Source organism: Sphaerulina musiva, assembly GCF_000320565.1.
Source record: "Sphaerulina musiva SO2202 unplaced genomic scaffold SEPMUscaffold_6, whole genome shotgun sequence".
Classification (NCBI taxonomy): Eukaryota; Fungi; Ascomycota; class Dothideomycetes; order Mycosphaerellales; family Mycosphaerellaceae; genus Sphaerulina; species Sphaerulina musiva.
Window position 1 is genome coordinate 95,021 of NW_016017388.1, and position 20,766 is coordinate 115,786.

At 53.2% G+C, this 20,766-nt stretch overlaps 7 protein-coding genes across 7 annotated transcripts; 4 read left to right on the forward strand and 3 right to left on the reverse strand.

Moving 5' to 3' along the window:
• Nucleotides 1–116: 116 nt before the first annotated feature.
• SEPMUDRAFT_149567 (glutamyl-tRNA synthetase) lies at nt 117–2,143 on the forward strand. Its single transcript, XM_016905636.1, has one exon. It carries the CDS (start codon nt 146–148, stop codon nt 2,054–2,056), a length of 1,911 nt encoding a protein of 636 aa, XP_016759752.1. The 5' UTR covers nt 117–145; the 3' UTR covers nt 2,057–2,143.
• Nucleotides 2,144–2,750: 607 nt separating this feature from the next.
• Nucleotides 2,751–10,021, reverse strand: SEPMUDRAFT_66751 (uncharacterized protein; the record flags this gene model as incomplete). Its single annotated transcript, XM_016909761.1, has 5 exons — nt 9,701–10,021; nt 5,972–9,612; nt 4,368–5,905; nt 3,095–4,202; nt 2,751–2,968 (listed from the first exon to the last, which is right to left on the reverse strand). The coding sequence occupies exons 1-5, from the start codon at nt 9,910–9,912 to the stop codon at nt 2,751–2,753; spliced, it is 6,717 nt and encodes a 2,238-aa protein (XP_016759753.1). The 5' UTR covers nt 9,913–10,021.
• A 448-nt stretch (nt 10,022–10,469) lies between these two features.
• On the reverse strand, nt 10,470–12,276 carry SEPMUDRAFT_86687 (calcium-dependent phosphotriesterase). The gene is made up of 2 exons (XM_016910419.1): nt 11,422–12,276; nt 10,470–11,397 (listed from the first exon to the last, which is right to left on the reverse strand). The coding sequence occupies exons 1-2, from the start codon at nt 11,863–11,865 to the stop codon at nt 10,519–10,521; spliced, it is 1,323 nt and encodes a 440-aa protein (XP_016759754.1). The 5' UTR covers nt 11,866–12,276; the 3' UTR covers nt 10,470–10,518.
• A 1,567-nt stretch (nt 12,277–13,843) lies between these two features.
• Nucleotides 13,844–16,216, forward strand: SEPMUDRAFT_66755 (cell wall assembly and cell proliferation coordinating protein). The gene is made up of 2 exons (XM_016909762.1): nt 13,844–13,995; nt 14,140–16,216. Exons 1-2 carry the CDS (start codon nt 13,985–13,987, stop codon nt 15,782–15,784), a joined length of 1,656 nt encoding a protein of 551 aa, XP_016759755.1. The 5' UTR covers nt 13,844–13,984; the 3' UTR covers nt 15,785–16,216.
• Nucleotides 16,217–16,575: 359 nt separating this feature from the next.
• SEPMUDRAFT_117615 (uncharacterized protein) lies at nt 16,576–17,241 on the forward strand (the record flags this gene model as incomplete). Its single annotated transcript, XM_016901351.1, has 1 exon — nt 16,576–17,241. The coding sequence occupies one exon, from the start codon at nt 16,576–16,578 to the stop codon at nt 17,239–17,241; it is 666 nt and encodes a 221-aa protein (XP_016759756.1).
• Nucleotides 17,242–17,431: 190 nt separating this feature from the next.
• Nucleotides 17,432–19,782, forward strand: SEPMUDRAFT_149571 (ABC_tran-domain-containing protein). Its single transcript, XM_016905637.1, has 3 exons — nt 17,432–18,443; nt 18,535–19,362; nt 19,426–19,782. Exons 1-3 carry the CDS (start codon nt 17,515–17,517, stop codon nt 19,550–19,552), a joined length of 1,884 nt encoding a protein of 627 aa, XP_016759757.1. The 5' UTR covers nt 17,432–17,514; the 3' UTR covers nt 19,553–19,782.
• A 181-nt stretch (nt 19,783–19,963) lies between these two features.
• Nucleotides 19,964–20,741, reverse strand: SEPMUDRAFT_66760 (uncharacterized protein). Its single transcript, XM_016909763.1, has 3 exons — nt 20,589–20,741; nt 20,407–20,489; nt 19,964–20,259 (listed from the first exon to the last, which is right to left on the reverse strand). The coding sequence occupies exons 1-3, from the start codon at nt 20,679–20,681 to the stop codon at nt 19,992–19,994; spliced, it is 444 nt and encodes a 147-aa protein (XP_016759758.1). The 5' UTR covers nt 20,682–20,741; the 3' UTR covers nt 19,964–19,991.
• Nucleotides 20,742–20,766: the final 25 nt, after the last annotated feature.

Genomic DNA, 20,766 nt, shown 5'->3' on the forward strand with positions numbered 1-20,766 from the left:
TGATCATGATTCTGATATGCAGGCGGGGAGAAGTTGGCTGCGGGGCAAATCTTGGCAGTGACTAACATTTGTTTAGAATAAACACCTCAAGTTAACTGAACCGACATCCTGAATCTCTGACCCTCCTCCATACTGAGCACACAACATGGCGAACCGTACAGCACAAATCCAAGAGTGGCAAGAGAGGGCCAAGGCCCTAGAGCCTCTCAACCTGAAGCAGATCGAGAAGCCGCTGGGCGAACTCGACGCTCACCTCACTCTTCGCAGCTACATTGTGGGCTACAGTGCCAGTGATGCCGACACGACCGTCTGGAAGACGCTGCGAGGCAACAGAGTGGCACACAACTTCATCAAGCAGGGTCTGATGGTCAACCTGACCAGATGGTTCACCTTCATCGAGGAGACGGCGGCACCCACCATCGAACTACCGACGCGACCCGTCGAGAAGAAGGCGGGCGACGACGGCGCCAGTTACGAGATTGGCCTGCCCAACACCGAAAACGGCGTGGTGACGAGGTTCCCACCTGAGCCATCTGGATATCTGCACATTGGACACGCCAAGGCAGCCCTGCTCAACGACTTCTTCGCCCACAAAAAGTACAAGGGTACCATGATTCTTCGCTTCGACGACACCAACCCCTCCAAGGAGAAGGAGGAGTACCAAGATTCGATCATGAAGGACTGCGAGCTGCTCGGTGTCAAGCCCGACAAGGTCTCGTATACCAGCGACTACTTCCAGAACCTCTACGAGCGATGCGTGCAGGCGATCAAGGATGGTCTGGCATACACCGACAACACCCCGCAAGAGCAGATGCAAAAGGAGCGTATGGACAGGGTGGAGAGTGCACACCGGAACGACTCGGTCGAGGAGAACCTGGCGCACTTTGAGGAGATGAAGGCCGGGTCGGAGGAGGGTGTGAAGTGGTCAGTACGTGCCAAGATCGACATGTCCAGCAACAACGGTGCCATGCGAGACCCCGTCATCTATCGCTGCAACCCCGAGGCACATCACCGCACGGGTACCACCTGGAAGATATACCCCACCTACGACTTCGCGTGCCCGATTGTGGATTCTGACGAGGGTATTACCCACGCTCTGAGGACCACCGAGTACAACGACCGTGATGCGCAATACCAATGGTTCATCAAGAATCTCAAGCTGCGTGGTGTGCACAACTGGAACTTTTCTCGCATGAATTTCGTCAAGACATTCCTGTCCAAGCGTAAGCTGACCAAGGTCGTCGACGAAGGCAAAGTCTGGGGCTGGGATGATCCGCGTATGCCTACTGTCCGTGGCATTCGTCGTCGTGGCATGACGATTCCCGCACTACAGGAATTCATCATCCGACAAGGACCCAGCAAGAACATTAACATGATGGATTGGACCGCGTTCTGGGCCACCAACAAGAAGTACATTGACCCCATCGCAAAGCGTTACACTGCCGTCGAATCAAAGGATCAAGTCAAGGTCATCGTGACTGGCGCACCAGAGGCTCCCCGCACGGAAGAGAAACCGGTGCATGCCAAGAATGCCGAGCTGGGAAACAAGAAGGTCATTTTCAGCAAGAATGTCATCATGGACCAGGCAGATGCACAATCGTTCGCCGAGAACGAAGAGATCACGCTGATGAACTGGGGTAACGCGATTGTGAGGAAGAAAACGTACACACTCCTCGACAGCCTCAACCCGGTCAAGTCAGAGGAGAATAAGGTGGTCAGAGAGCTGGAATTAGAGCTGCACCTGCAAGGCGATGTGAAGAAGACGAGCAAGAAGGTCACATGGCTGTCGACCGATCAAGAGCTCGTGCCGCTTGTCATGTATGACTTCGACTACCTCATCAAGAAGGATAAGCTCGAGGAGGACGATGATTTCGAAAAGTCGTTGAACCCAGAGACGGAGTTCAAGACGGAGGCGCTCGCCGATTGCAACGTGGCAGATCTCAAAGAAGACGACATTGTGCAATTCGATCGCAAGGGATTCTTCCGAATCGACAAGTCCTTCAAGCACGGAGAGGCCGTCATGGCTTTCCAGATTCCTACGGGAAAGAAAATGTAGATTGCGGCTTGAGCGATTGGCGAGGAAGAGATTATCCAGATAGATATCTGAGCCATTGTTATGACCACCCATCGACTCGCTTCTCACGAGCCATTCCGTCTCCATCACTGATCCCCGTCTCCCGTAGTCCCATGTCCTGCCTATATGAGTAAAAATCCCTACTCTTCCCATACCTTTTCAAAGAAGTCTCATAGGTACCTACAGTACAATGAGTACATCATATAGCATATAAACACAAGGGTTGCCCTACAGGGGGAAATAATAAAGCCGCAATGGCCAAAGAGAGACTATCTAGAAAGACGTTAGTTGGATTGGACCTTTTTTCATATACGAGTTGAGTTCATGCACACGAGGCTACGACTAGGGGCCGAGGCCTTGCTTTAATACGTGAGGCCTAATTTATACATCTTGCCATTATGCCTTGAGCTCAGTCTCAAGCACACGCTGAGCAGCGTTGCTGGAATGAAGAGAAGCAGAAAGTATGCTGCCGAATGTCTGTTCGCTCCTTGATACAGAGTATCATTTTCACGCGCTAGCGACAAGCACCCCATGAATGCTCACCCATTCCATCGCTTGCTGATGCAGGAACAGAAGCTTCTGTTCCAAGAGATGCGCTCTCGTTCTAGTAGCGCAATGATACGAACTGGTTTTCGCCATGCTTTGCATCGCCCTGTTGCAAGAACGCAGCAGCATTCTATGGTCGTCCACTGCGTCGTCTCTTGGTAGGATCAAAGCCTTGCTGCGCCTCCTCGTGTCTTCGCTTCCTGCCATCTGGACCTCCTGGTGGACCATGCTCCTCTCGCGGCATGCCTCTGCCACTTGACTCCTTTCGATCCTCCTCTCGTCGAGGATGCTGGCCACCTCGAAATTCAGCTTGTGGTCCTGATGGGGCCATACGATTAGCTCCGCTCGCTCTCTGATCATTCTGATATGGTCCTTGCGGCGGGCCATTGAACGGACCAGATCCGTGCGATTGCGAGCGATGAGCATGTCCATCGTCTGTTCGCGAATACTGGCGGTCGGGAGCTCTATGGTCACCGCGAGATCCATCACGAGCACTATCACGAGGTCGGTCATCGCGTGCTGATCGATCTCTTCGAGACCGACCATCGTCCGCAGGACCAGGTGGCGGTGGAGGAGCATGTCCATGTCCAAAAGATTCGTTGTGAGATCGCTCTCGGCTTTGGTGACGACTGCTGGACTGCCGGCCATCGTCACGATGTCGGTGACTGCGTTCATTCCCAGAATCGGTTCTGTTCTGGAAGAGATCAACCGTAGACGCCGGCACGGCAGGAGGAGCCATAGGTGGTGCGTTAGATATGCTTGATTGCCTAGAAGAAGCACCTCTGAACTGCACACCTTGAGGACTAGCTTGACTGCCGTTGCCTTGCAGAGTGGCGTTGATACTGGCACGTTGACGATTCTTCTGCTGCCTCTCTGCTATTGTTGCAGGGCCCGATGGTGGCACGTTGCTCACAGGTGGAGGCCCCGTTGGTGTACTAGACGAAGTACCGTGGCGGCCTGGTCCACGAGGCGCAGATGGCGGCGCTGCTGTCATTGGCGAAGCCGCGCTGACACTGCGTGGACCATTCGGGGCAAAGTTCGTCTGGATCTGTGCAGGCTGCGGTGGTTGGCCGACGTTGGTGAGTCTACTTGGGTGGACGGATGGCCCGGTCTCGGTTGCAGGGGTGCTAGGTGCGGAATTTGGGGCAGAAACCCGATCCATGTGACCACTCGCCTGTCGAGATGGTCCACGGGGCGCCACAGGGGTAGAGTGCTCAGGTTGTCTCGTAAGGGTCGGCGATGGCAAAGACGGAGTGCCGGGTGGTGGTGCAGTGAAGTTTCTACCGCTCCTATTGCCCCCCGGGCCATTCTTAGGACCCGTAGGTGGCTCGGCTGGCGCATTCAGTCGACCATAGGTGGACTCTGCTGATGGAGGAGGCATCTCTTGCAGTCTAGGCCCCCGCGATCGAGAACCTCGCGGTGCAAGGTCCTGCTGTTGCTCCGATCGATTGGGCGCGTCTCGAGAAGAATCTGCGAGCCGCCCGTTCGTGCGACTGTCGGATCGTGCTTGGAATGGGGGCGGGCCGTTGCGATCGTCCAGGTGGCTGCGCTCTCGACGCTGCTCGTGTTCTACGTGAGGTCGCTCTCGCTCTCGATCTCTACTTGCACGTGGGATAGAGTCAGGAGGGGTATCCTGGTTGATCAAGGCAAGACGAGCTGGATTTACCGACACTTGCTCTTGTTGCGGAGTTGCCACAGAGCTAGCCACGGTTGGCGGGCCTCGGTGAGTCTCGGAAGAGACAGCCACGGAAGAGATGTGTCCCATTCGATCCGGGTGCAGTCCACTATCAGAAGCTCGGCTCGACAGTGGCGGGCGATCTCGCGATTCGGGCGCGTGCCGGTTCTGATGGGTCGGCGCATCATGACGAGATCCACGCGATTCCTCGCGACCGTAACGACCATCAGCTGGTCCACGATCGTACGGTCGCTCATCACGGTACGTTCCCCGAGGGTTGGAACCCGGCGGCGTCCTGCCCCGTCCGCTACGGTGACTTGGCGACTGATCCCGCGAGGCAGGTCGGACCTCACCGCCTCTCTCGAGTCTGCCGTAATGATCATCTGGCCGGTCACCATAGTGGCCGCTATTTCGTGAAGCAGACTGTCCAGGAAGCGGTCGGTTGTACGCAGACTCTTGGGGACGGTTCGGAAGATCGCGGGGCGGCCGTGAGCTTTCCATTCGGTGCGAAGCATCTCGTGAATCAGGCCGTAGCGGCATACCCGAATGAGGAGCGCTCTTGGCTGGGAATGGTGCTGGTGTCGATGACTTCGACTCAGACCGCAAACCATCTCGGTCAGGCAGTGGACGTGCTGGACGCGAGTCTGCTAGCTTTGGCGTGTCCCTGCTCGAGGGTGCGCTGTCTGCAGATGCAACATCCTTGATGCTCTGGGACACAGTGACCTCTGCCTTCGCCGCAGCCACTTTTTCGTCTCGTATCTCACCATCCTCGACAGCAGACTCCTTTCTAGGGGGCCCGATGGGAAGCGTAGGTTTGAAATCGGGTGCAGAAGCATTAAGCTTGGCGGCGCCTGGTTGAGGAGTTTCTGGTCTGCCAGAAGAGTCTTGACCGCCAGTCTTTGCGCCCTCTTTGGCACCCTCCCCAAGTCTGAAGTTTTGCGGTAAGACCCATTGCTTCTCTCGGTTCTGAATTGGTCCGCGAAGCGACATCGCAGCAAGTTTGAGGTCACTGCGCTGTTCTTCTTTCGACAATCTTTCGACCTGGTCAATCATGTTCTTACCGTGAAACTTGATGGCCGGGAATACTTGATGGATACCCTTCAAAACCATGATGCCATTCCGGATGTGCATGTACTCTCCGGATTCGAAACAAGCTTGCAGCGCCCCATTGAGCGCGACGTGAATGTTGAATAGCATCCTGCGGAAGGTCTGCCAGTCCATGACAGACTTGGGCTCGCCGGTGGCTTCGAAGACTTTGACGAACCCCGGCAATTTCTTCTTCAGACCCAATGCCTCTTTCTCGTATGTTGATTGGTCTGCGTGCCACCGATGAAGGAGCTTAAGAGTCTCCAGCAAGAATCGCGCGAGATGCTGCGCTTCATTCTGTGTGCACCCAAATATGAGCGAGCACAACTGCTTCTTCTTGAAAAGTTGGAAGAGAAGATGCATCAGGCTGAATCCAGGCGTGCCGTTCTGGTGCATGAGTTTCATCATCTCAAAGGAATAATGGGAGTCGATAGCGGACAGCATGGCTCGCGGAAGGAAGCATTCTTGTAGGAGAGCTTGGTGCTTTGCTTCTATCGCGGCTTTGATCTGCTGCGGATCAACGGCTGTTGGCTTCGGGAACCAATAAGCATTCTCGCCAGGGATGATCTTGCTGCCAATCTTACTGCCACTGATCCGGTTGCGCACTGCCATGTATGCAGCCATGTGTTGCATGGGCTCAGACTTCAGGCTGTCATACCACTTCTGCAACGCCCTCTTTCGAGCATCACGCTCCTTGGTAGCGATGCTAGTGAGATCACTTCGGTCCGCATTGATCTGCTTGATTTCCTGCTCGATGCGATTTGTCTCCTTTTGGTAGCTATCGGTAGGTACCAGAACGTCTTGGTGAGTAAGAGTCCAGAAAGTGACATAGAAAGGAATGCTGAGACGCGCAGCCAAGTCCGGTAGCGCATCTGTGAGTTGTTGGATCACGGGTTCAAGCACGGGATGCCATGGACTTGACGATTGCAATGGATTCGCGGAGTCGATGTCCATATGCTTCGAGTCTGCCGCTTTCGCGTCGATGTCTTCAGCATCATCCGCAGGCTTGACTGGAGCTTCCTCCATGACAGTGTCGCTGCTCTTATTTGCTGGGGCAGCTTCCGGCTTTTCCTTTTCCTTTTTCTCGTTCTCCTGCTTCTTGGCTGCATCATAATCATTCATACGACTGCGAACAGCCAAACGATGAATCAGCAGTGCAACGCTGGGCTCAAGACCGAAGTCGTGCACGAGGACTCCCACTTCAGGCACCGCTGCCTCGAGTTCTTGTGGTTTCAGATTCCACTTCAGTGCGTCAAGGTACTGCGCAAATACAGCCGAAATCTTGTCCAGATTATTGCCGACGACTTTCAAGGGGGCAAAGCGAAGCTCTTCGCCATGTGCGTAGAGCTTGCGGTCTTGCGCGATAGCGATGAGCAGCTGGCCAACCAGACCCGAATTGCTGAGGCACTGCATGAGACGTCTTGCCGGCTTTTCTTTCTCCTTGGTGTGTCTCTTGTCGGACAATTGCTCCAGGATATAACTCTGCAACGAGACACCACCGGCCATTGCCAGCACCTGAGTGTCGTTGAACTCCACATCCGAGCGGATCCCAGCCATCTCGACCAGAATTTGCTCGAGCATCTCCAAATCGGTGGTCTCTCCGGATCTCAGCTTGGAAGCGAGGTATTGCAGGATCGGTGTGGGGTTCAAGTAAGTATACTTGGAGAAGAGATTGGCAACGAACCGTGACAATGCCTGAAGCCACGGACTGGTCAGCATGCCATCACCCTGCATGCGGTTGCGATCGTTCCCACTGAGCGAATTGATCAGGGCCCATGTGAGCACCTCATACGCCATGGGCGAGAAGTATCGTGTGCACTCCACGAGACTGGGAATCATGTTGGCGTACACCTCGAGTTGGCTGATCATCTCCACCATGACAATGCCTGGCGCTGCCAATGATACTTTTCCCAGCGCTCGGCCTTGCTTTCGCACGGTGTCGTTGGAAACGCGACGGAGGACGTCTCGCACTTCTGCTTTGTTACGTGCAAATGCATCACGGACATCGGCCTGCCGGGAAGTAGAGCCCGAGAACCACTCTGCATAGACATTGTAGCGAGTGCTCAAAGGGTAGAGCTTGAGCAAATCGAAGACTTGTTGACTGAGTTGGGGGTTATGCTTGCCACAGCTCAATGCAGGAATAAGCAGACGTCGCAGGATTGTGAGCCAGCGCGTTCGATTGGCGGGCGAAGCGTCACCAACGAGACTCTGCTCAGCAAGACGCAAAAGGGTTCCATAGATCTCGGGGTCTTGCCCGATCTTGGGACCTAGGAAGCCGATGAAAGTGTCGCATAGAAGATATACGTCGTCAGAACTTTGACACAGAGGGATATTGTCACTCCAGTCGCTGTAATAGTGTCTGTACTCATCACCCGATTTGCTGAAACAATCATTGTGCAACCAACGAATCGGCTTCTTCGCCGACCATGAGCTGACCGGTAGCTGTCCGTTGGGCTGTACGGTGGTGTTGCTGAGACGATCATTTGTTCTGCGCATGTCTGACAGCCCGTGAAGAGGCTTCACAGACTCCGTCATGTTGCTCAACATGTGTCGGAGAATGCGGAAGAAGAATGCAGGAAGTTCAGTGTCCACTTCTGCTAACCACGGAAAGCGACCGAGGATGTACAGAGCTTCGGGAAGAGCTCCAATGAGCAGAAGGGCTTTGAGCAGATAGAGCTTCTGATTTGTGGGAGGTGGTAACTCTGGCTTGGCATCGTCTTTCTTGTCTGGAGCTGGTGTAGTGCCGCCGTTCTTGCTTTTGTCAAGACGTGTATTCCGTGACACAGGGGTATCATCGGGCAGCGCACCCGCCATCAGGAGTGCGTTCATCCCTCCACCAGGGCGGTCCTTGGCATCTTTCTCCGCCTTCTCCTTTTCGAGCCGCTTCCTCTCTGCTGGCATGTCCTGGTCCGATGGATGGAGGTGCGGGTACAAGTCTCGCAAAGACACAAAACCAATCTTGATGAGTAGTGCCGTGAGGTAGATGAGGTTGTCGGGCAGTGTATCTTGCGGATCACGTGCATCGGAAGCATAGAAGCGTAGCTTGAAGCCCAAGAGCTGAGCAGCGTCGTAGTTTCCAGGGGGTGGGAGGTGACGAGTCTCTCGCATGTACTTTCGATCTTCATTCACACGTTGCCGTTTGTGCTGGTTAGTCTCCTTGCCACGAGAATCGAGCTCTGGCTGCGCTTCTTGCTCCAGCAACGGCAGTGCAGAGTCAAAGTCCACAATTTTGCGTGCACCTAGCTCAAAGAAGGCTTTCGTACCGACCTCTCGCACTTGTTGCCAGAATCGCACGTCACGAGTCCGTCTCAGAGCAGTCAACTGCTCGCGCTCTTCGGTGGTGAATGCAGACCTTCCAGATCCGGGTAGGCACCAGGCAGGCAGTGTGCCGAAGCCTTGATCTTCCCATTTCAGATTGTCAAGCGATTCGTCGCTCGGCCACCATGAGCTCGCGCGGTAGAACTTCATAAAGAAAGGATATGCTTTGACCAGGAGATCAGCACTGACATCGAGGGTAATATCCAGGACACGGCCAACATCGAGATCAAAGGCTCCGACCAGGGCTTTGACGCGCTGAAAAGCATCTTCGGCGATGAAGGGGTCATCGCCATTGCGCTTCTCGAAGGCTTGCTGCGCTGTGTTGAAGTACTCCGTGATCAGTTTGGCATATCCCTCGCTTTCTTCTCGCAATAGATTGAAGTTAGCTTGCCGATACAGAGCATTAGTCGTCTTCCGAGTTCGCATCTTCTCGAACGTGCTGCGCACGAGAGAAAGTTCCTGCAGCAACGGTATATCGAGTTCCAGTCGCATGGTCTCTTGGTCAATTCCAGTGGCAGCCACAAGACCCTTGAGGACCTGGTCTTTGTGACCGGACTCGAAGAGAAATGAGAGATTGTTCAGAAAAAGAAATTCGACATCAACGCCATCGCTTTCATGCTTCGCGGCAATCAGCGCGCGGACAGTATGACCAGCTTGCTGTCCGGTCAACCTTCCGTCCAGGGCCGACCGTATGAGCTCCTGGACAAGGTCGCTGAGTTGCATTTCATCTAGCGTTGCGGCCGTGTCGAGTATGGACTGACCGCCCGTGTCCGTCCATACTGCCACAACTTCGTCCACCAGGTACGAATATTGGTATGGCGTCCTCTGGTCGCTAGGCACATCTTCTATGGCCGCCTCTCCATTGTTGGTTGGCGTGGACCCCGATACTGGTACATCTCCATTCTCAGCTGGCCTACGGTATCACGTCCTGGTCAGCTTGTATTCACTTTTCTGCCCACCGCACTTTGGCCGGTCGAGATCGGGGCATGCTCTTGACTAACGTTTCTAGGTGTGATGCATCGCCTCCGTTGCCATTCAGGGGTGTATTCGCCGACGATCTTGCTTCATCAGTGGTGGGTTCAGCTACGGCGCCGGCCTTTGATGCCCGTTGCGATGCCATCCGCGAGTTCTCAGGTCGGTAGGGCGAAGCTCGTGAAGCGTCGTCGGAATGCTGGCGTTCAGGTCGCTTCCGCTTGCCGCTGGGGGGCGCCATAATAGCGACACTGATTCGACACGAATTGAGAATAGGAAAGGGCCGAGTGAAGTGGTGTCGTTGTCAACATAAGGGTGGAAGCAAAGGAAGTTGTAGAAGGAGTGAATCGAAGTGGTCGATGGTCGATGGTCGGCGCGCGGCCGGCGCTGTCGTTGTTCAGGCTACTTCCATGCGGAGGAAACAGATGCCGGATGCTCGTTCGGGTTCGTGTCGAGGGCCAAAATATCTGATGGCGTTGGTTGGCGGTATGTCGTTGTGATGGTTGTCGTGATTTTAGAGATGCAAGATCCGGTTAGGTTGCAGGGCTGGTGCAATGGAAGCGCGCTCCAAACGTGGTGGCGCTAGTTCGTGCTAGTGGCCTCTCCTGACTAAGCTCACCCTGACCATGTCTTTCCAACCTCGCTTGCTACCTCACGACAACATATCAAGAATGCACCAGGTACATCTCCTCTGGAGCATGTCTCTCTCTCTGCCAACGACCGACACGCTACGCTCTCGCATCGGAGTTGCAACATCTTGATCTGCCATATATGCGGCTAGAGACACTCGTCCAGGGGGCCACCAATAGATACGGTATGCTACATATGTATGTCTCCATCCGTGAGTCTAATTCACAATAATACTATCCCTACTGACAAGCTCCTTCGCCAATCGTACAGCATACAACCTCGCCTGCGCCGCAACAATCAACTGATCGCCCGCCAATGCGAAATTCGCAATAGGAGCAGCAGCCATACTATTATTTGCCAGGAAATACTGCCCGTTCACTAACCCCAGCACTTTGCCATTCTTAGGGCTTCTAATCACGATTCCCTCGCCCTCAGCCGTCCACACACGTCCAGCATCGTCTACGTGAATGCCATCAGCGATGCCCTTCCTGACCAGCCCAAAAACACGGCGCTTGGAGGGGTACATGTCCTCGTCAAGATCGTACTGATAAATGTATGGTCCCAACCAGGACGAAGCTCCACCAAGGGTGTTCTCATTGGGTTCTGCGGCGTAGTAGGTCGGACTGCTATCAGTGACGTACAGTGTTCGCTGATCGGGCGAGACTCGAATGTCATTGGGGTTAATATCGTTCCGTGGTATGACCTGCTGTATAACTTCGTTCTGTGGGTCCCATCTCCAGACACCAGATGGAAGCTGAGCAACGGGCGCAGTGTCTCCCCATGCAGATGACGAGTACGGAAAATCGGTAAAGTACAAGTATGTGTCGTTTCCTTTCGTAGCCCATACGACGTCGTCACAACCGACGAAAGGCAAGCCGAAATAGCTGTTTACTACAGGCTCCACTCGCAGGGTCTGGACGTCTACGCTGTATATGCCTCCACGGTAGGTCGTGTTTGACGGATATGTCGCAAAGTAGACTTTGCCTTGGAAGTAGTAGCCGCCGTTGCTATAGCGGAGTCGCTCCGTTCCGGACGTTTTCAACGTGGAGACTACTGATGTGTTGAGATTGAGCACAAAGACTTCCAATCCTTCTGCCTAGGCTCAAGTCAGCTGAAGTACCACAACAGAACTGTATTGATTCCTTCTGACCCCTTGGGACGTATCGCTTGCAAACCATACTTCGTCCCTCTCTGGGACCCAGACTCCAGCTTCGAAGGGGAATATTTCGTTCTCAGCCGTACGATCTTGTATCAGGGTAATTTGTGAGTTGCCAAAGATGTCGTAAAACTCTTCATCGTAGGCAATGAAGGGCGCTTGAGTGGCAGCATGGAGTGTGGAGTCTATACGGGAGTCGCTGGTCGTGGTATCATTGATGAAACTCCCATTGACATTGCCGTAGAAGCCATCTGGAAGTAAATAGGTCCAAGAAGATGGAATATTCGCTATGACACCTGTGGTGGTATTTCTCGAACTTGTGGTGTAATTAGACCGTGCGGAAGCATTGACCGTTGCGAGGGCAAGCACCTGTAGCCAGATGTAGTGAAGATGATGATAACGCGGCATCGCCAAAGACGTTAGAGGATATATAGTTCCGGCTCTCGGCCTATAAGGTGAACCGGCAAGTTTTATACCTTATTCGTACCTCCTACCTCACGGACGTGATTGACGCCGAAGGCGGCAAGCGGTTCTTGAACGGTAAACTTCGTGGTGGATTCATCGCTTCCAGGCTCCTTCTGGTACATCCTACCTCCTAAGAGGCAAGGCATTGAGTTCACTCACCTATCGAAGGCCCGTGCAACCGTGTATGCGGAAATCAGAAGAATACATCCTCACTCGCAAGGTTCGACAGGTTCCAAGCAGGTACCTATGAAGTGGAGACGTGGATGCTCGGAGTGCATATAGTTGAGCGGAAGTGACAATGGACTTGTATTCTACTTCACACTGTGCTCCTCCTGTTTGAATTCATATCGCGATCCGTGATGAGCGATGATCAGCGAGCGGCCAAATAATGCCGATTATGGCCTGAGGGTATCTTTCGGTTGCCAGTGCTGCGAAGACGAGAAATAAGTGGGCATTCTTTCCTGTCCTGCGCCAAGCCACGTAACTCAAGAGATGTAGAGACGGTGGTGTCTGTGTAGAATGAAGGGGCAGATGTGAGTGTGGGCTCCCGACAATACCTTAGTAAGATAGTGACAGTTCCCACGTACATTACTCTCGCCGCGTGGAACCACATCAATGATGTCAAATGTGCGTGTCACACACCTAAGAGGTGTACCTACTGTAAGGTATGTACTAGGTATGTACGACCAGCAACTTGCAGACCTTATCATTCGACGTTCATGACACCGCATCATGTATGCATAAGGTACATGTATAGGTATCCGCAGGTCGACGATAAGATGACGTCTCTCCGCCAGCTTCAGTTCCACTGCAGCATTGAAAGCAGGCTCAGGTTCGCGGGACTCAGTCGGGACAGACGAATGGGAAATGATCATGTGCATAACTGATGCAATATGGATATCATCGATGCGCTCTGTACTAGAGGTAGTAGTCAGTGTAGATGCATGTAGGTCACCGTACGTGTTGGTAGGCAGAGAGGAAGACAAAGAGCGCAATCTAAAGGGAGGGAAGCTGTGTTTCAGGGTGGATCGTGTGGGTGCGTGTTTCAGAAAAGGGCTCGGCAGTGGAGATGCATCAGGGCGTGGGCGTGAGCGTGGGCGGTGGGCATGGCAGGCGGAGAGCCGGTGGTATGGACAGTGGACAATCGGCACATCCTCCGTACATGTAGTCAGGTAGTGCTTCTCCTGGTAGGAGGTCTCCTAATACACCTGAGAACATGCTGTATACATAACCCCTTCCCCTTTGATATGAAAGGAGGCAGTGAAGGTGGGAAGGGGTCTCATCATGTATACGCCCGCCGTCCACATGTCATGAAAGGGGGATGGGAGGAGGCAAAAGTTGGCAGCGGTTGGCGGGGACGGGATTGCTGCTGCTGCTGCGAATTGAAGCGTTGCTGGGCAGTGGGCATCGGGACAGCCACAAAGGCTTGTTTGCGCGCCTTTCCACACTTTCCGTCGCTTCCATCGGCATCGGACACATCTGATCTCTTCTATCTCTCTCTAGTCTCTATGTAGTCTCTAGTCCCTTGCTCTCGCCTCGCTTCGCCTAACAACAACAACAAAACAACAACAGCAACAACAACAACACATATCGTAGATCTTCCCCCCCTACCACCATCACCACCACCAGTGAATAATAATAACAATAACAATATTCATGCTTTCACATGCTCCGTCTCCATCTCCACCTCATAATCGTGTGACACTCCACCACCGACCGACCTTCTCCTCCAAACAAAGTCTGCTGGTCTGGTCTGGTAGGCGCGCCGGCGTCGGCAAAATAAACACCCTGGACTAGGACTATTCTAGAGAGAGCGAACGGAACCTAGACTTTCAGGAGTGTCAACAGGGTTGTTGGATGGAAACTGCTGCTTCGAGCCGCTGCGACTGTTCAACGACATCCTTATTCCTGACCACCCACACCGACTACCACCACCACCACCACCACCAACCTCACTGCCGTCCCACGCCTCTACTGCGCACCACCCACCCGCCCTCCGCCCTCCGCCCTCCTCCCCCGACTGTCGCTACCGCAGGCCCACGCGCCGTTCAATCAACACACCATGGCTGGCGCGTGAGTCGTCCCTAAAACTTCCTCTCGTATTACCCCATACCGCTGCTGCACGCCGACATCAGACCGGCTTGCGCCCACCTATCGCACCTATCGTGCTGCGCGCCGTAGAGACATCTGATCACATACTGACATGGCTACTGATAGACTGGCTTCGCAATGGCGCTCCTTCTGGCACACCATGACCTCCAACGACCGCCATGCCGGGCCCGATTCTCCCTACGGTCGCGGTAATGGCCATGTCGCCATCTCTCAGTCGAAAAGCGCGCTCAACTCCTCACACAACAACAACAGCGCCTTGGAGTCCCGAACCGACCTCGACCTAGAAGCCGGTAATGGCTTTGTCAACAGCACTCCGAGTGCCCCGGGCTCGCCCAGTCAGCGCAGCAGCCTGTCGAGAACAAATACCGGCATGAGCGGCAAAATGGCAGACGTCAGCACCGGCGAGATCCAGATGCAGGCCTTCAGTGATGGTCTGCCTCCGCCGCCGCCAGTCAGTCATTCCTGGAAGCGCATTGATCGCTGGCTCGAGGACAACTACGAGGAATTGTTTGAGAACTTGGGCATGGGAGCCACGGTAAACGACGTTAATATGTTGGAGCATGAGCTGGATTGCACCTTGCCGCAAGAAGTGAGAGAATCGCTGCAGATTCACGATGGACAAGAGCGTGGAGGTCTGCCGACCGGCGTCATTTTTGGCTGCATGATGCTGGACGTCGAGGAGATCATTCAAGAGTGGCAGCAGTGGCGCACCGTGAACGAGGCGTATCTCAGCGAACAGCGCTCATATGAGATTCCTCAGGCACCACTGAAGGCCTTTGCTGGCTCGTCGTCTTCTGCTGTTCCCATCGCACAAGCGCAGCCGACGAGTAATCCCCAGTGGCGCGCAGAACTCCTCGACAAGCAGGACTCCCAGCCTCCAAACGCCATCCAGAAGGTGTACGCGCATCCCGCATGGATACCGCTAGCCAGAGACTGGGGCGGCAACAACATTGCGATCGATCTGGCACCAGGACCTACGGGAAGGTGGGGTCAAGTGATACTGATGGGACGCGACTATGACTGCAAATATGTCATCTCGCGCTCGTGGTCGGCATTCCTTGCCACCCTGGCCGACGACATGCACACCGACAAGTGGTTCATTGATGAAGACACGAAAGAGTTGAAATTGAGAGAGTTTCCTAAGCAAGGCGTGGAGCCAGCATACATCGACATCCTTCGATGGAGATCAGATCAGAAATATGGCCGACGTGCACCCAAGAAGAGGCCTCTGCGCATCAATAGCAATGTCTCGCCAGGCGCCAACGGTTTCTCGCCATACGGATCACCCACGAAAGAAGATCGAGGACGGTCGCCACAACGCTTTGCAAACGGTAAAGCACCCATGCACAACTCCAGTCCGCGAGGTCATGGAGGCGTCGGCAGCCCCCTGGCCCGCGTGACGGAAGAGAGCTCGCCGATCACTGCTGTACCTCCACAACCCTTGTCGCTCGATACCGCCGCCATAGAGACGCGAAGCAACGAGAAGCTGATTTCTGCCATTGACACACCCACATTTGCAAAGTCTGACAAAGGGAAAGAAAAGCTAGTGTCCGGCATCGACACTCCTGTCGTCGCGAATGGTGACTTTGATGAAAGGAGAACCAGCCAGCCGTACCCACGTAGTAGGCTCGGCAGCAGTATGATGAGCAATAGTGACGACGAGGAAAAAGAGAATGTGACACCTTCGAAAAGCTTGGGCAAACCCAGTGTGGAGTCTGTGGAAGACGACATGAAGGATGTCAAAATCTGAGCCGAGCCGAGCGATTGCGAGGAATGATTGAAGTGTCTGCATTGATTAAAGTGTTCCGAGCGTTGCTTTTGTCCAATCAGTACAGCATCGCATAGTAAGGCGCTGGAGGAGTCACAAACTGGAAAGGGAAGGGAAGGGAACGGTGGCATTCTCATCACATCTTATGAACGGAGAATGCGAAGAGGAGTAGAAAGAAGAACATGAAGCAACACCACAGAGTTTACGGCAGTAGAAGCAGCTTTGCTATGGGAGCCAAGAGCTTCCCTCTGGGTTTCGGCCTCTGTACGTGTACACCTTGCTTATTAAGGGACAGAAACTTTTCAGATTCTTCTTTGGATTACAACACACTTGCTTTTGCGTAGGTACATGTTGTACCTGCGTTCTTATTGGCCTTAGACCAACGTGGAAGACGAGCGTTTGTTACCTTAACTTCGTTACAATGATAACCGATTGAAGTTGTAAGCACAGAGAAGGAGGGGAGCGAACGTGGTCTTTGTAGACTCAAGTAAGTCGAGTTCGAGATTGCATTCGAGTTATGCTGAAAGTCAAGACTGCCCATGAGTGAGCCCAGCCTTGCCGATTCGGGGTGGTCGTGTCTGGCCCACGGACATGTCTGGACTCTTTAGAAGATACAATCCTATTCCTGGTGTTCATCATAAGACATGGTCTACTCGGATCTGTCTAAGCCCAGCTCATCATCTGTGTATACATAGACTACTCGTACGGCAGTGATCATGTACAACAACAGCAACAACAACTATTTCTTACTTCTCTTCCACGCAGTAGCAACAATGTCGGAGCTGGACTCCTTTGGCGCAGAGTTTGAAAAATTCCTTTCTACATGGGACTCGGACAGTTATTTCTATGATGCTACAGGATTAGCAGCACCTACTCCGGAGCCGGATTCCTTGACTACATGTACGCAACAACATGAATACGCTCTTCCACTGGATCTGGACACTGCGTTCTACTTTGACACTACACAAACATCAGCACTAACTGTAGAAGAGCCGGTCTCTTTCATCTTCCAACAACAATCACAACAACAGCAGCAGCAACAACTACCCCTTTTCGCTCCCTCAAGCAGTCCCTCCAACCCATCAACCCCATCCACCCCCCAAAGCAAACCTCGACGCAAATACACATCCCGCCGCAGGATTCGACGCCCACCACTCCCCATCCAGCCCAGACGAGCCCAACGCCCCGAGAAGAAATTCCCTTGCACTTGGCCCGCTGGATGTACTCACGCGCCCTTCACATGCCCTCATAATGTCGCGCAGCACATCCGAGAGGTGCACACGCATGAACGACCTTTTGAGTGCGAACGCTGTCGAGCGGCTGGTGGGAAAATGAGGGCTTTTGCGAGACCGTGGACGCTGTATAGACATTTACGCGATGTTCATGGTATTGTTGACGATGAGGGCGGGAGGATGGAGTTGGAGGGATCAAGTACCTAGGGTTGGGCATGAGAATAATGTGTAGTCTAGATGAAACGGTGTTGTCGTTGAGAAGATGGGGCGAGGCGCACCAATAAGAGTGGCTTCCTTTTCGGCGTTCTGTCCCTTGCCAAGCACAGCGTCACTGCCCTTTGCCCCTCCTTGGAGGAACAATTTCTGTAGACTCTTGTCTCAACCACAACACCAACACCACATACCATCTACCACCTCACAACCACCTCCACCTCTGTCTTGATCGCTACTTGCTGTTCTTGACGCGAAAGAGGAAGAAAGATGGTTTCCGCCTCGAAAGCTGCCCGCGAGGCAAAGCGTGCCGCCGACGGTAAGGCACCAAAGAAGACGGCCGCCTCGAAGCTCGCATCAAAGAACGCCTCCACCGCCTCGTCTGTCAACGGCGACGACACGCCACCTCTCCAGGATGGCAACGAGATCGACCCTGTTCCAGACAAGAAAGTGCTCACAAAGTTGGAGAAGCTGAAGCTGCAGGAGGATGCTGACGGTATCTCCGACCGCGTAACGACCGGTGTGCTGTCGTCGCTCGAGGCCAGCAGAGACGTGAAGATGACATCTTGCTCGCTCGTGTTCCACGGCAAGGTTCTGTTCAATGACACCACGATCGAAATTACTTACGGGCGACGATACGGTCTGCTCGGAGAAAACGGATGTGGCAAGTCCACGCTGCTCAAGTCCATCAGCAAGCGCGAATTCCCGATCCCCGAACACATCGATATCTACTTGCTCAACGAGGGTGCTGAGCCAAGCGACACTGGCGCCCTTCAGTGGGTGGTGAACGCTGCAGAGAACGAGATGGCTAGGTTGGAGAAGCTTTCGGAGACTATCCTGGAGGACGAAGGTCCAGACAGTCCTAAGCTCGAGGCCATTTACGACAAGATGGATGGCATGGACCCATCTACATTCCACACTCGTGCCGGTCAAATTTTGACCGGTCTCGGCTTCAACAAGAAGACCATGGACAAGAAGACAAAGGACATGTCCGGAGGTTGGCGTATGCGTGTCGCGCTTGCCAAGGCGCTTTTCGTGAAGCCTTCTCTGCTCCTGCTCGATGACCCTACTGCACATTTGGATCTCGAGGCATGTGTGTGGTTGGAGGAATATATGAAGAAGTGGGACCGCACATTGATTCTGGTCTCGCACTCTATGGATTTCTTGAACGGTGTCTGCACAAACATGATTGACATGAGGTAAGTTCACTTTTGCTACTTTTCCGAAGCGGCGCTGGGGCCATCCTCGTGGGATCATTATGAAAATATGACAAAGACTAACGTATCACAGATTCAAGAACCTCCAATACTACGGTGGTAACTACGACTCCTACATGAAGACCAGGTCCGAGAACGAGATCAACCAGCAAAAGGCGTATGAGAAGCAACAAGATGAGATCAAGCACATCAAGGAGTTCATCTCCAAGGCCGGTACATATGCCAACTTGGTGCGTCAAGCCAAGTCGCGCCAAAAGATCCTGGACAAGATGGAGGCAGACGGCTTCATCCAGCCAGTGCACCAGGCACGTGTCTTTACCTTCCGTTTCGCAGATGTCGAAAAGCTTCCACCTCCAGTCCTCTCCCTCGACGACGTCACATTCTCCTACTCTGGAAACAAGGACGATACTCTCTACGAGAACCTGGACTTTGGTGTCGACATGGACAGCAGAACAGCACTTGTCGGGCCCAATGGTGTCGGAAAGTCGACTCTGCTCCGCATCTTCACAGGCAAGCTCTCGCCCAACAGCGGATCCGTGTCTCGCCACACTCACTTGAAGCTCGGCATGTACTCTCAGCACTCTGCCGAACAGCTCGATCTCACCAAGTCATCCCTCGACTTTGTCCGTGACCGATACCCCCACGTCTCACAAGACTACCAGTACTGGCGACAACAGCTCGGCAAGTACGGTCTGTCTGGCGAGTCGCAGACTGCAATTATGGGTACTTTGTCAGAAGGTCAGAAGTCCCGTATCGTCTTCGCTCTGCTTGCTATTGAAGCGCCAAACATGCTGCTTCTCGATGAGCCTACCAACGGTCTTGACATTGAGACCATTGACTCGCTCGCCGATGCGATCAACGCTTTCACGGGTGGTGTTGTCGTAGTATCCCACGACTTCCGGTAAGTTTCTCTGTGTCTTTGACAACCTCTTTTTCCACATGCTAATTACCTCTGTCCCATTAGACTGCTCGACAAGATCGCCAAGGACATCATGGTCTGCGAGAACAAGACTGTCACCCGATGGGATGGCAGCATCGGAGCCTACAAGAACCACTTGAGGAAGAAGATGATTAGTGCTGGTGCAGTCTAGATGTGCTCACGCCATGAAAGATTGAATTGGAGGCCTGAAATGAATTCATAGAGAGCTGCAGGAAGAAGGAAGGCATGAATGGGAAAGACGCTTCGGTAGTGCACCGAGCTCGCCTGGGCAGGTTCTATAGACGATTGCCTTGCCGCATTGCATTCGAGGGGATATCCTGCGTTGGGTCTGGCGTTTGCAATCAAACTAAGTATAGATACCAAAAGATTGTTTCCACGCACATGATCTTCTTGTCCTGATTAGTGCGATGTTCTGGTGCCGACTACATGAGGGCGATGCTCAGTTCGCTTGGCCTGCCTGAACACTCGATTATGGATGAAGAAGTAGAGCGACAATCCTGTTCGCATCGGCGACACTAGGTACTAGTACAGACAGAAACATGGAGAGCGTAAGAGTTGGGTAAGTAAAGTTAAAAGTAAATTACAACAGTCTACTCCTCCTCCTTGTTCTTCGAAGGCGGAGGAGGAGCAGCATCTTTATTCGTACTAGCAGTAGCAGTACTAGTAGGAGTACCTGTAGGAGTACCTGTAGGAGTAGCCTGTTCTTCCAACAACAGTTGATAATCCTCTTCATATCGTCTCCACACTTCAGCATCTCGCGCGACTTTTTTCCGATTGCGCATCATTTTCTCGTGGGCGATTAGTCTGCGGTCGGCGTCGATGATGGCTCCTGCTGTCATGCCGGACATTTGGAGGAATCTAATAATCATTGGGGGGGAGGGGGAGAAAGAAGAGAGAGATGTTAATATGAGATTCTTTTTTGGGGGGGATTGTTTCTGGGAGGAGGGGAGTTTTTTTCACAAAACAATCACAAGTAAAGGGGATGTGGGATGGCAGAATACATACACTTTGAATTGAAAAGTTAGTCCTCTGTATAGGGGAGAAAAGGCATAGCCTGCTCCGGCGGCGAGGATCGAGAATAGTCCCCACTGTATGAATTGGGAGAAAAAAGAAAGAAGGAAAAAGAACGTCAGTCAGTTGAATCTTTCGTATGCCTAGGTTTATTATATAAGGTACTGTTAACATACCTTTGCTGCTCCAGTGGCAGCCCCTCGAGCTGCTACCCATGATGCTTCATTGATTTCCTCGTCCTTGGTGAGACTACCGTGCTTGCGCACCATTACCGCCCTTGGAAAAGGGGAGAGGGTTCTATGGGAGATGTTGTGATGGGAGGTGGTAACGAAACAAGAGGAAGAAGAAGAAGTG